The 14,126-nt window shown below is 55.1% G+C and overlaps 1 protein-coding gene across 1 annotated transcript in view; it reads right to left on the bottom strand.

The window, feature by feature from the left end:
• The window catches only part of HMCN2 (hemicentin 2), a 173,956-nt gene that overhangs the window by 68,076 nt on the left and 91,754 nt on the right, over positions 1-14,126 (bottom strand). Inside the window, exons 30-41 of the mRNA XM_018055981.1 lie at positions 13,273-13,427; positions 12,035-12,313; positions 10,066-10,347; positions 9,287-9,395; positions 8,925-9,094; positions 6,779-6,933; positions 6,230-6,326; positions 5,067-5,162; positions 3,405-3,581; positions 2,238-2,395; positions 1,088-1,211; positions 278-453 (exon numbers count right to left, since the gene is read on the bottom strand). Coding sequence (XP_017911470.1) covers positions 278-453; positions 1,088-1,211; positions 2,238-2,395; positions 3,405-3,581; positions 5,067-5,162; positions 6,230-6,326; positions 6,779-6,933; positions 8,925-9,094; positions 9,287-9,395; positions 10,066-10,347; positions 12,035-12,313; positions 13,273-13,427 — 1,978 coding nt within the window. The remainder of the gene's footprint in view (positions 1-277; positions 454-1,087; positions 1,212-2,237; positions 2,396-3,404; positions 3,582-5,066; positions 5,163-6,229; positions 6,327-6,778; positions 6,934-8,924; positions 9,095-9,286; positions 9,396-10,065; positions 10,348-12,034; positions 12,314-13,272; positions 13,428-14,126) is intronic.

Raw genomic sequence — 14,126 nt, 5'->3', positions numbered from 1 at the left:
CGTGCTGCAGTCCATGAGGTCACAAAGAGTCAGACACGACTGAGTGACTGAATTGAACTGAACTGAAGGGGCTGAGAGAAGCTCCCAGGGCTCAGTCCTGGGGCTTTGCTCTCCATCCCAGTTTGGCTGGAAGCAGCTCTGCTGGGTCTGGGGGCTGGATGGGCTGCAAGTTGAGATGAGCTGAACTGATATTAGAGGCTGTGTCCCAGCCCGCCCGGGTCAGGGCTCAGCTCCGCTCACGGTGGGGCCCTCTTTGGTGGCCTGGGAGGCCACACACCTCCAGCAAGGCTTTGTCTGCAGAGAGGTAGACGCCAGGCCGGGGCTCCAGGGGGCGGCCGTCCTTGCGCCAGCTCAGCACGGGAGGGGGGTAAGCGTGGCTTCGGCACTCCAGGGCCACGGACTCGTTGGCCACGACAGACACGTTCCGCTCTTCTCCGAGGATGCTGGGGGGCGCTGCGGGAGGGGGTGGGGCGGGGGCTGTCTCAGGCAGGTGAGTTGAGTCCTTTCCTGAGTCAGAACCCCCCCTTCCAGCAGCCAGGAGCAAACACGGGGGACGGGGAGGTGCCGTGAGGAAGGGGGCCACCCCCTGAGCTGAAGCCCTCTTGTCCTCCCCTCAACAACTGGCAGAGGAGACCCCCAAACCTCAATAGGATGGTGGGTTATGACGTCAATATTCTGAATATGATTTTGCGCTTTACTTTTATAAATTTTTTAAAAAGAAACTTTAATCTTTATTTATTTAAGGTCTTAGACCAGGCCATGCACAGCATATGGGATCTTAGTTCCCTGATCAGGGATCAAATCCGTGCCCCCTGCATTGGGAGCACCGAGTCTTAACCACTGGACCCCCAGGGAAGACCCTTGATTTTGTACTTTAGCTGTATCAGATGTTACCACTGAAGAAAGGGCCCACCAGCCCACCTGTCCATGACAGGGGAGCTCACAGTTTAAGATATGGCTCGGGGGGTCCAGCGGACCCTACATGAAGGCAGGACAGACCTGTCACATCCACCCCCTGGGGATGCCCCAGCCCCACTGTCTCGAGCCCCCAGCCCACACCCGGTAGTCCCCGGGGCCCGAGACTCACTGTGGACACGCAGGATGACGTCCCGGCGGTCCTCGCCCACTGCACTCACGGCCACGCAGGAGTAGCTGCCAGAGTCGGAGGCCCGGACACTGGACAGCATGAGGACCCGGCCCCCAGGGAAGACCTGTACCCCAGAAGAAAGTCCACAGGCGATCAGTCCCCTTCACAAGCTGGCATTGCTGGCAGGTGCACCTGGGCAGCTGCCCCAGGCCCCCAGAGCCCCCAGCAATGCAGTGGAAATGCAAGATATACCCAAACCTCAGAACCTCTGCTGGCTGGTGGGCAATTCCATCGGTCCTGAGAAAGGGTCCCCTGGGGAGTAGGGCTGGGGCTGGGAGCCCTTGAGATATGGCCGGTCCCCAAGCATAAGATACACCACAGATTTCAAAGGGTTTGTACAAAAAGGAGAAGGTAAGATGTCTGGTTAATGACGTTTTATAATGATCACTTGATACAGCAACACTTTTTGGATATACTGGGTGAGCTAAAATGTATTTTTTATACAGCAGTTTTTAAAATATTCTCGTTTTATATAGCCAAAGGGTATTCTGTTTGCTCGTTTCTTTGTTTATTCATTCATTTATTTTGCCTGCACTGTGCAGCTTGCAGGCTCTTAGTTCCCTGACCCGGGATCAAACCCCTGGCCCTTGCAGTGGAAGCATGGAGTCCTAATAACTGGATAGTCAGGAAATGCCCTAAAATGTGTGATTAAAATTGGCTCCACCTGTGTCTTTTTACTCAGTCTAATGCAGTTACTAGAAAATTTTAAAGTATCTATTCGGTTCCTAACATATATTACATTAACATCATGTTCTGTTCAGTTCAGTTCAGTCACTCAGTCGTGTCCGACTCTTTGCAACCCCATGGACTGCAGCACGCCAGGCCTCCCTGTCCGTCCTATGCACAATGCAATGTACGTTATGTTACACTATGTTATGTTATGATTGTATCTTATATTGGTGGTGGGCCTTGTTCCTGGAGACCACCTGGCCCCTGACCCCCTTTAGCTGCTCTCCTTCCTCCCTGCAGCCAGCCATCCTGGGCCATCGCTGTTGCACTCTCCCCCGGGCATTCCCAGGCCCTGACCTCCATTCCCAGTAGCTACTGAGGCACCAGAGAGGTGAGCTGGGGCCCCCCCACCCCCACTGACCTGGAGACCGGTGGTCCCTGCCATGGACACGGGGTTTCCATCCTTCAGCCACATCAGCAGGGGGCTGGGAGCCCCGGTGGCGTTACAGGTCAGCCGAACCGGGCTGTGGAGCAGCACGGGGCCCGGGAGGCTGGGCGGCAGCGTGATGCGCGGGGGCACTGCAGGGCAAGGATGACACGGGGCACAGGCTGAGCCCCGCTTAGGGCGAAGCAGGCAGGGCCCCTGGCCGGGCACCCCCGCAGGAGTGCATGGCCACTAACGAAAGCTCAGGGACGGCCACTCCCAACATGAGCAGGGCACTCCCCGGGTCTCAAGGCTGCTTGTTTCATCCTTCTGACTCCACAGATGAGAAAGCGAGGCTTAGAAAGGGCCAGTGGGCCTGCCCAAGGTTGACCTGGCAAGAGCAGCCCTTGAACTTGGGCCTCCTGGTTACCGTGAGGTCATCGTCATGCTGATGGTGTAAGGGTCACAGGGGTTGAGAATGCCTGTTAGGGTGATCAGTGGTCTTTGATGTTACTGTGACTCACCCAAGGCTCAGATGATAGCAGTTTTTAGCAATAAAGTACTTTTTAATTAAGCAATGGCCATGTTTTAGACACAGTGCTATTGCGCACGTAACAGACTACATAATACAGTGTGTATAGAACCTGTCTGTGCCCTGGGAAGCCAACAAAACCCACGTGGCTTGCTTTATTTTGGTCTTTGCTTCATTGTGGTGGTCTGGAACTGAATCTGCCATGTCTCTGAGTTGTGTCTGTACCCAGTAAATGTGGTTGGAGAGAAGACAGACAGATGGAGGAATTGATGTTTGAACAGATGAATGGTTGGGGGATGGACAGCTGGATGGTTAGATGGGTAGGTGGGTTAGATGGGCAGAGAATTGAATGGTTGGTTAAATCAATGGATGGACAGTTGGGTGTTTCCATGTGTAGATGGAAGAACTGATGGATGGATGGATGGATGGATGGACGGATAAATGATAGATGGAAGGAGGGAAAGATAAATGAAAGGAAGCATGGATGATCGATGGGTGAATGGAAGATGGATGAAAGATGGGTGGTGGACGGAAGAAGGGAAGGATGGATGGGTGAGAGATGGAGGAACAGACAGGGACAAATGGATGGGCAGCAGCTCTGGGGACAGAGCCCCTTAGTCGTGGCAGCTCACCGTTGACCCGCAGGCTGTACTGCATCTCTGCGCTGCCCACCACATTGGATGCCACACAGCGGTAGCTCCCAGCATCAGAAAGCTGGGCTTGCTCGATGAGAAGAACTCTCCCATCAGTGGACACCATCGCTCTGTTCCAGGCAGAGACAGGCTGGCGGCCCTTAAACCAGGAGATATCTGGAGAAGAGAAGAGAGATGCAAGGGTCCCTGCCAGCCTTTCAGGGTGTGCCTGCGTCCTGTGCATCCGAGGGGGGCTTCCAGGGTGCCCATGTGGTGCGACTTTATTTCAGGCACTGGAGAAAGCCTGAAAGGAAGACGGATGGGAGCAGAATATGGCAGTTGTCTGAGATGGAATCAAAGGCAGAGAGGGACACAGGCTGGAGCAGCCAGGAGCAAGAACAATCAAAGCCAGCCTGGCCCCTTCACATCTTACTCCTGCCAGGAGACCACCCACGAGGCAGATCTTTAAAAGAGAATACAGTACACCCCAAAACAGCAGCCTCATCATTATGGATCGTCTGTGAATAGATACATGGACCCCAGGTTCATAGCAGCACTATTCACAGTAACTGAGATAAGGAAACGACCTAAATGTCCATCAACAGATGGATGGATGAAGAAGATACGGTACATATATACAATGGAATATTACACAGCCACAAAAAAGAACAAAACAATGCCATGTGCAGCAGCAGGGATGGAACTAGAGATTATCACACTAAGGGAAGTAAAGACAAATGCCGGAAAGAGAGAGACAAATACCACATGATATCACTTGTATGTGGAATCTAAAATATGATACAGAAGAACCTATCCATGAAACAGAAACAGACTCACAGACAGAGAGGACGGCTTTGTGGTTGCCAAGGGGGCGTGGCGGAGGGAGAGGGATGGAGTGGGAGGCTGGGGTCAGCAGATGTCAGCTATCACGTATAGGATGGAGAAACAAGGTCCTACTGTACAGCACAGAGAACTGTACTCAATATCTTACGATAAACCATAAAGCAAAAGAATATTTATAAAGAATGTACATATATATGTACAACTGAATCACTTTGCTGTACAGCAGAAATTAACACAACATTGTAAATTAATTGTACTGCAATTAAAAATAAATTTAATAAAGAGATTATAAATAAATAAGGACTGACTGTATCTTCAACTTCCTCTTCCCATCCTGCCAGGGCCCATGCCAGAACAGGGATCCCCCACGGCAGAGGGCCGATACCTCCAGGGTTCACTACCCCAGGCAAAGCAGTGTTGCCATGGTTCCGATGGGGCACAGAAATGGACCCTCTTCCCGGGCCCATCCTGTCTGCTGGCCATTCACACCCAGCCCCAGCTTCCAGCCTTTTCCTCAACCGCTGGTCTAGAGAAGATTCTCACCCCCCAGCCTAGGGGCAGCCCCATGAAACCACGAACTCAGCAGAAATCCTGCAGGTTTGTTTCAGGCAGCAGCACAAAGGCTCTGGGCCCTGGTGTGTAATGGGCATGAGATAAACAGCTGTTGAGAAGGATGAGGGGAACGTGGGGGAGGGAAGGGGAGGGTCTGCTGATTTCATCCTCAGCCAGAGCCGTGCCTGGAGCCCTGGCTGACCTCTTCAGATGGGAACTGGGGTTGGCTGGAGGTGGCTTTCAGACAAGAGGAGGGGTCTTACTTACCAGGAGAGGGCACGCCGGAAGCCAGGCACTCCAAGGTCACAGAGGCATTTTCTAGCACCGCCTTGTTGACCAGACCTGGCTCGATGTTGGGAGGCACTAGGGGAGACAAGGAGATCCTGGCTTTGGGTGAGGCTCCAGGCAGTTCATCTCAGCCACCCTAAGACCCCTCCCCAGCCTTCCCAAGGGGGCCTGGGCAATAAGGCACCCCAATGGCTCACATTTGCTGATTAAGGAATCCCCTCCTGCCCAAGAACAAAGGCGCTAGGAGGCAAGCTTTATTTCAATCATACAAGGATGACCCTGGCACCCAACCCCCCGTCTCCCCAGGAGCAGCCAGCATCAGGCACAGTGGGGAGATGGACCTCAGGGACCCCAGGCAGTCATGAGGGATGACAAGGGCAAGGAGGTGCCCATATACCCAAGGACCTAAATGAGCCCTCAAATGCATAAAACAAGTAAAGATACAAATGAATGAGAACAGGCTGTTCACTGAAAGTCTAACAGAAAGTGATTGAAAGGAAGGCTTCCCTGGTAGCTTAGTGGTACGGAATGTGCCTGCCAATGCAGGAGACGTGGGTTCGATCCCTGGTCTGGGAAGATCCCGCTTGACATGGAGCAACTAAGCCCGTGCGCCACAACTACTGAACCTGTGCACCAGAGCCCGTGGTGGTGCTGAGCCTACGTGGCCGCAAGCACTGAAGCCCACGTGCCCTAGGACCCATGTGCCACAACAAGAGAGGCCGCCACAATGAGAAGCTGACCGCAGGTAGAGAGTAGCCCCTGCTGGCCGCAGCTAGGAAAAAAGCCCGTGCAACAAGGAAGAATCAGCACAGTAAAAATAAATAAGATAAATAAAATTATACATATATACACACACATATATATAAACAACCAAAAGGGACCACAGTAAATGACTTTCTACTCATTTTATCTTATTGGCTGCACTGCGCAGCACGTGAGATCTTAGTTCCCCGACCAGGGATCAAACCCATGCCCCCTGCAGTGGAAGCGTAGAGTCTTAACCATGGGACCGCCAGGGAAGTCCCATTGACATCTGAAGTTAAGTATGTGACATTGATTTTAGGATCCCCAGCCATCTCGGACCTCTCGCAGTGGCCCTGCAGGCCCTCAACCACCCACCACCCCGGTCATAGTCTCCTTACCTAACACCCTGAGCGTCACTTCCCTCCTGCTCTCCCCAGCCAGGTTAGTGGCAACACAAGTGTAGGTGCCTTCGTCCTTCAGGTCCACCTTCTCGATCTGGGGGGACAGGAGGAAGAGCAGGTGTGTAGCAGGGAGCTGGGCGGGGCCTGGGGTCAGGGCGGTCAGAGCGACACTGGGATATGGTGAGGGGACAGGCTACCACTGACCCCAGGGCAAGAGAAAGTGAGCATGGGCGTGAACTTGGTTCTGGGGTGGAGTTCTGAGCCCCGCTTTCAGATTCCAGAGGATTCCTCTGATCTTGGGGGATACTCCCCTCCCCCAACTTTCTCCCTCTGGCCACCCAAACTCTGGGGACCCGGTCGAGGCTAAGGGCTCCCTTCCTTCTTCAGACCCAGCACCCCAGTGTCCACTGAGCTTTTCAAGGATGAGTGGACATTCTTTGTTCTGCCCTCGGGCTGCCAGGGCCCGTCTTGGGCTCTCCAGGACCCTAAAAAGCAGCCACTCCACCTGTGCAGTTGTCCCACCAGCCCTGGGGCCCTTGCACATACCTGCAGGCTCCCCCCCGAGGCTGCCAGAGCCACCCCATCCTTCCACCAGCGGAGGCTTGGGGTAGGCACCCCAGTCCCTGCACATCGGAGGGTCACAGGCTGCAGGAAAGGGGCTGTGATGTTCTCACCCCCAACTATGACCACCGATGGGAGCTCTGGGCAGAGGAGAGGCAGGGAGGCCCAGTCAGGTTCAAAAGGAGTGCAATGGGCACCCAGAAACCTCCTCAATGCCTGGGTAGTGAGGGAGTGGCCTTGCGGGGCTGGCCTCTAGCTTCCTCCCACTCAACCCTCCAGACACCTGGCCTTGTGGGGAAAAGCACTAGGCTGGGAGCCAGCAGAGCAGGTCTTTCCCTTTGAAATTCTCCCATCCACCATCCATCATCCATCATCCATCATAGATCCATCCATCCATCCATCATCCATCCATCCATCATCCATTCATCCATCCATCCACTCATCTATCATCCATTCATCCATCATCCATCCATCCATCAGCCATCCATCCATCAACCATCCATCTATCCATCAACCAGCCATCCATTATCCATCCATCCATCAACCATCCATCCATCCATCAACCATCATCCATCATAGATCCATTCATCCATCTATCATGCATCCATCCATCATCCATCCATCCACTCATCTATCATCCATCCATCCACTCATCATCTATCATCCACTCATCCATCATTCATCATCCATCCATCCATCCATCATCCATCCATCCATCAATCATCCATCCATCAACCATCCATCAACCATCCATCAACCATCCATCCATCCATCCATCCATCCATCCATCCATCCATCCATCAGCCATCCATCCATCATCCATCCATCCACAATCCACCATCCATCCATCCATCTACCATCTATCTATGCATCATCCATCCATTCATTCATCCTGTATCCACTGATCAACCATCATCCATCCATCCATCATCCTATCCATCCATCATCCACCAATCATCCATCCATCCACCATCTATTTTTCCATCATCCATCCATTTATTCATCCATTCATCCGTCATTCATCATCCATCTATCATCCATCCATCAACCATCCATCCACCCATCATCTCTCATCCATCATCCATCCATTATGCATCATCCATCCATCTACCATCTTTCTATCCATCATCTATCCATTCATTCATCCATCATCTATCCATCCATCATCCATCCATTCATCTGTCATCCATCTGCCCATCCATAAACCATCATTCATCCAGAAATTCATCATCCATCTATCCATCCATCAACCACCCACCCATCATCCATCATCCATCCACATGCTCACTGTGCCCCTCACTGCACTAGGCACAAGGACACAGCAGAGAAGGCTCTGTGCTGCCTCCAGAGCTCCCAAGCTGGGCAGGAGAGATGAACAACCAAAGAAGCAATGGGTGCTATGGTCATGAAGGGCTGAGCAGTGCAGATTATAACCATGCTGGAATCAAGGAGGGCTTCCTGGAGGAAAGGAAGATCTAAAAGATGGAGAGGAGCTAAGCAAGCAAAGAACCCCACTCCAGTACTCTTGCCTGGAAAATCCCATGGATGGAGGAGCCTGGTAGGCTGCAGTCCATGGGGTCGCTAAGAGTTGGACACGACTGAGCGACTTCACTTTCACTTTTCACTTCCATGCATTGGAGAAGGAAATGGCAACCCACTCCAGTGTTCTTGCCTGGAGAATCCCAGGGACGGGGGAGCCTGGTGGGCTGCCGTCTATGGGGTTGCACAAAGTCGGACACGACTGAAGTGACTTAGCAGCTTAGTGGCAAGCAAGCAAAGAAGACTATTCCAGGCAGAGGAAACAGCATTTGCAGGCTTGAGGTAAGAAAGCCAATGTATTTAAAGAGTTGAATGAAGTTTGGTGTGATCAGTATAAAGAGAGCAAATGGGGTAGGAGAGGCTCGGGAGAGGATTGTGGGCCTGTGGACTGGGGAGATATCAAGCGTAGTGAGAAGCTGAGACTCCGCTCATGTCTGTGTCTCTTTGGTAAGCTGGGGAGTCCAGCCCAGAAGTGCCATCCTGAGAAGATCAGCTCCCACCCTGCCCAAGTCTACAAGGCCTGCCAAAGGCACAGAGGACCATGGCCCTCTGGCTTCACCCACCCCGGCCCTGGAGCCCCAGGCCTCCTCACCGTGCACAGACAGCTCCACCTCGGCCGTGGCCGTGCCAGCCTCGTTGGTGGCCTGGCAAGCGAAGAGACCCGCATGGCCCAGCTCCACACGGTCGATGTGCAGAGTGGTCCCCTGTGAGGCCACCTGCACCCCGGGCAGCTCCTCGGCCGGGTGGCCATTCTGCAGCCACCTAGGGCATGGCGGGGAGGGGAACAGGTCAGTCTGAGGCTGGGGCAGGCAGGGGAGACGGCACAGGCCAAGAGTCAGGCACATCTCTCTTGCTCTCACGTCCCTGGCTCTGTGGCCTCCTTCATACATCTGAGAGGTGGACTATCTCCCATCCCCACCCCCCCAGTTCTGGCCTCCACCACCCCATACGCACTGGATCGTGGGTACTGGGGAGCCTGAAGCATGGCAGGGAAGGTACAGGGACTGTCCCACGAGGGTGGTCACCTGGCCCAAGCCTTCAGCCACCAGGAGCTGCGGGGCAACTGCAGACAAGAGCCACCATTGTGTGTTTGGAGTTGAGAAAATGCTGGCTTCCAGCCCTCCCAAGTCCCTGTGCCGCCAGAGGAAGGCCCAAGCTCCACCTCACCCATCAAGTCTCCCTATAAGTGGCTCCTCCTCCAGAAGGCCTTCCAGGACCACCCAAGTTCAGCCTCCCCACCAGAGCGGTCTGTTTATTCAGTGTCTGTCTTACCACCAGAACCAGGGCTCAGGAGTCCCGTCTGCCTGTTCCCTAACTTATCTCAGAGTCAGTGGTGGGAAGAAACAGGCAAAAGCCCCGCCCACCTGTCCTGGGACCAGTGCCCACCACCCAGCTTTGGACCTCAAGGACCTCATTGAGCTCCCATTGACCAGGAGCATCTCCTGGAAGACAGATGTCCTCTTCCAGTGATGGTGTCCTCCACCCAGGGGTCCTCCACCGCCACCTAGGTGGTGACCTAGCCCAGAGTCCTGGGAGGGAACAGGGACCCTTGAACCTGGGAATTTTCCCCATCCACCCAGTAGCTCTGAAGGGCCTCCGCCCAGGTCACAGTGCCCTCATCTGTCTCAGGGCCTGGTCACTTCTCCCCCAGCTTCCACCCCCTCCGCACACAGCCGGAGTGCGAGGCGGGGCCCCCGGCCCAGCGACCCGGGGGGGGGCAGGCCTGGGCTCACCCTGCACCTCCACGGAGTAATGCAGCACGGCCTCCCCCGCGGGGCTGCTGGCCACGCAGCTGTACAGGCCTCCGGACGCCTCCCCCAGGCTCTCCAGGCTCAGCATGCCGCCACCCGCCTCCAGCCACGTCCCGTTGCTCTCCACCACGGGCAGCCCCTCGTGGTACCAGGAGATGGTGGGGGGTGGGTAGCCTCTGGCCACACACTCGAGGGTCAAGGGCCTCCCGGCCACGGCTTTCACCACTCGAGGTCCTTCGCCAGTGCCCTCAATGGTGGGTGGGACTAGGGGAGAGACAGGGGGCTGTTCAGGGGCCAGTAGCCCAGTTAAGCCCCTCCCTGACCCCACCCTGTGTGAAACGCCTCCTCCCCGCTCTGCTAGCTGAAAGCCCTGTTCAGGCCTCACCTCCTCCTCCGAGCCTCCCCCAGACCCCTGGGGGGAAGCACCCTCTCCATTCTCTGTCCCTTGGTGGCAACCCCCCACCATTGCCCCCTACTCTCCCTGCATCTTCTCTCCATGCCTTGCTCCCCCAACGAGCTCATCTTTCGCAGAACATTCATCTCTGCATATCCCCAGTAGGTCTCCATATCCACTGAACCCCAGATGACGGGCTCCCCCAGGCCCAAGACCAGAGCTTCTGCTCCTACTGGTCCCCTTCTTGGTCCAAGGAAGCGAGCCGACCCTAGACCAGATGACCCAGCCTGTGGGGGGCTCCTAATTCAACCGGGGATGGCCAAGTGGGTAGCTCGGGATGGGGGGTTCTCTCTTCCCATTGGGGAGGTCCTCCCAAGTTGCTAAGCACATGGAGCCATTGCTAGGAGACATCGGGCAATATGAAGGACCAAGGATGGGCTTCTCAACCTTGTGTGGGTCATAAGCCCCACTGAAACATAATGAAAACACACGTGCATTTTCTGTCAACTTCTTAGATCCTCAGACCCCTGAGCTGGCAGCTGGGCTCACTCTCGGAGGGGGCCCACAGACCCCAGATACCCCAGCTTTCCTTTGGGGTCCCCAGGGCTCCAGCACCCAAGCCGTTGGTGTCTTTGGGGACCAGAGCTTTAGAGCTGACCCTTCGAGAGGAACCACAAGGACCCCACTGGCCTGCATTCCGCCCTCTCAGACTTCACCTGCTCGGCCCATCCCTGCCCACTGATACACACCCTGTCCTCTGAATTCTCTGCGTGCCCTCAGAGCCAAGACCCTCCACGCAGGCCAATGCCCAGCTTAACAGCACACCACCTATAGTTAAGGCTTCCCTGGTGGCTCAGACAGTAAACGATCTGCCTGCAATGCAGGAGACCAGGGTTCGATCCCTGGGCCAGGAAGATCTCCTGGAGGAGGAAATGGCCACCCACTCCAGTATCTTGCCTGGAGAATCCCATGGGCAGAGGAGCCGGGCGGGCCATAGGGTCGCAAAGAGTCAGACACAACTGAGCAACCAAGCCTTTCACTTTATCTATAGTCAGACCCTCTCGGTATGAACTAGGTCCTCTCACCCCCTAGCGAGGTGACCTGGGTCAGCCCCAGAGTCCACTAGACTCACTCATGAGTTGGGGGACCAGGGCCCTAGTCCCTGAGATGAAATTAGCTGTTGCTGTGGCAACCCCCAGGGGGTCTGGACCACAGTAAGGGATTAATCAAGAGCAGTTAGTTATTAGTGGTGGTTTTGGGGCTCTGGGTGCAAGTTTCTGAAAAGCCCTAAACCATGAGGGGAGACCTGACTTCTCCACTGGGCTCTCCCTGGGCCCCGAGACAGACCCATCTCCTGGCCTTAGTTTCCTCTCTAGCCAGGGGAGGTTGGATGAGATGACCCTTCTCCTCGGGATAACTGTTCAATCTCATTATCTTGGGCCTCTGCCCACTCCCCTGGCCCACCTTTGGAGCCAGACGGAGGCCACTGTGGCCCAGAATCCTCCCACCGCTCACCCCAGCTGAGCCTTGCTCCTGCTGCACCCCCGGGCCGCTCACCATAAACCTCCAGCCGGGTGGTCTTCTCCACGACCCCCACGGCATTGCTGGCCTTGCAGCTGTAGGTGCCAGCGTCCGAGCCCTGGGCCCGCTCCAGCTGCAGCTGCCGGCCGCCTCTGGTGTAGACCACCTCAGAGCTGGGGACCAGGGGGTCACCATCCTTGAACCAGGTGATATCGGGCATGGGCACCCCTCGGGCCTCGCACAGAAACCACACGGGGTGGCCCTGCATGACGGCCACCTCGCTCGTCTCATTGGAGCCCCAGATGGTGGGGGGTGCTGAAGACAATGGGGCAAGAGAAGGTCACAGGGAGGCTGCCCAGCGCCAAGGCAGCTGGCGTCCCACCCCTTACAGCCCCCAAGCCCCTGCCCGTGGGTCACAGCACTGCACTCGTCACAAGCTTCCACTGCAGGGGGCGGGGAGGGGCGGGGGACTCTGGGGACAGACGGGAGCGGCCAGCTCGGGATATGCTGACGAGGAAGGCGAGCCTGGCCATTGCAAGAGGTGCAGGAGGTGGGGCAGGGGCCGCGGGTCAGGCTCTGGACGCCCCCACCCCCCAGCCCCCGTCCTAAGTGGTTGTATGACCTGGAGAGGTCACTTTCTCTGGGGCTCAGCCTCCTCATCTGTAAAGCGAGGGGCTGAACTGGATCGGGGTCCCACAGGGCAGGTCACACACCACGGGTGGTACCCAAGAGGACCCTCGGGCACACGGACGTACACCTCATAACAGAACGGTTACGCCTTCCCAAGCCTCCTTCAGCCCATTTATGACAAAGGACAAGGTGGCTTGGTGTGTCTGGTGTGACTGTGTTCTTAATCTTTCTAGCACTTTCTATTCTGCACTTTCTACCACATGTGGGCCAGCTCATGCCTCAGGGGTTCCAACATCCCTCTTTGGCAGCATTTGTTTTCACAGCTTCCTCCCATGAAGGCCAAGCAACCCTGGTTCCCACTTTCCTTTGAAATAGTCAACATCCTTTTAGGTAACTGGGTTCCAGTGGAAAGAAAAGTGACTTGATTTAAAGAAATGACCATCCGGAGTGTACCATGGATAGGAGAACTTGGAAAGCTTGGATGGGGATGATGGGATTTGGGGGACGTTTCAGATTCCCTCTGTCCATCCTGCTCTGGTTTTACTGGACTGGGGGCAGACTCCTCAGAGATTCCCATTTCTGCCCTCACCCCCGCTCCACGCAGTGGGCAGCCCGTGGTAAGGATGGGAAGGGGCCGAGCTCACTGTGGATTCTGAGCTGAAAGTCCTTGGTCTGCTGGCCGGCTGGGCTGAAGGCCACACACTGGTACCAGCCCTCATCTCCCAGGTGACTGTTGGTGATTCTGAGAACCTGGCCATCCTCCTGAAGCTGGATGTGAGGCTCCCCCAGAAAGACAGGTCTGGAAAAAGATGGTTGAGAGAAGTAAGGCCAAGGTGCTGGCAGAGGTGGGCTGCACAGAGGGGGCCTGCTGCTTGGGAAAAGGAAGACTGTAAGACTCACATTTGCTGAAAAGTACCAACAACCCAAGTGCCCATCAATGGATAAATGGATAAACAAAATGTGGTCCTTCCCTAGAGCGGAATATTATTCAGCCGTTAAAAGGAATGAGCTAGCGTGGTTGTAGCATGAAGGAACTTCGAAAGCTGTGTGCTAAGGGCAAGAAGCCAGACGCGAAGATGCATTCTGTATGACTGCAAGAAATTAATACAAAATAGAGGGAATTCCGTAGAGACAGAAAGCAGGTTAGTGGTTGCCAGGAGCTGGGGGTGAGGGACGAACAGACGAGTGACTGCTCATGGGTGTGGGGTCTCTTCTGGGGGTAATGAAATATTCTGGAACCAGATAGAGCTGACGGATTGCAACCCTATGGATGTACTACACACACCGAATTGTGCCCTTCAGAATGGTAAAGTGAAGGTGAAGTGAAAGTCGCTCAGCGTGTCTGACCCTTTGCAACCTCATGAACTTAAATGGTCCATGGGATTCTCCAGGCCAGAATACTGGAGTGGGTAGCCCTTCCCTTCTCCAGGGGATCTCCCCAACCCAGGGATCGAACCCAGATCTCCCGCATTGCAGGTGGATTCTTTACCAGCTGAGC

This window comes from Capra hircus, chromosome 11 (genome assembly GCF_001704415.2).
Source record: "Capra hircus breed San Clemente chromosome 11, ASM170441v1, whole genome shotgun sequence".
NCBI classification, from domain to species: domain Eukaryota; kingdom Metazoa; phylum Chordata; class Mammalia; order Artiodactyla; family Bovidae; genus Capra; species Capra hircus.
Note: the sequence above shows the minus strand (reverse complement) of the source record. Positions and strands in the feature narration are given on the sequence as shown.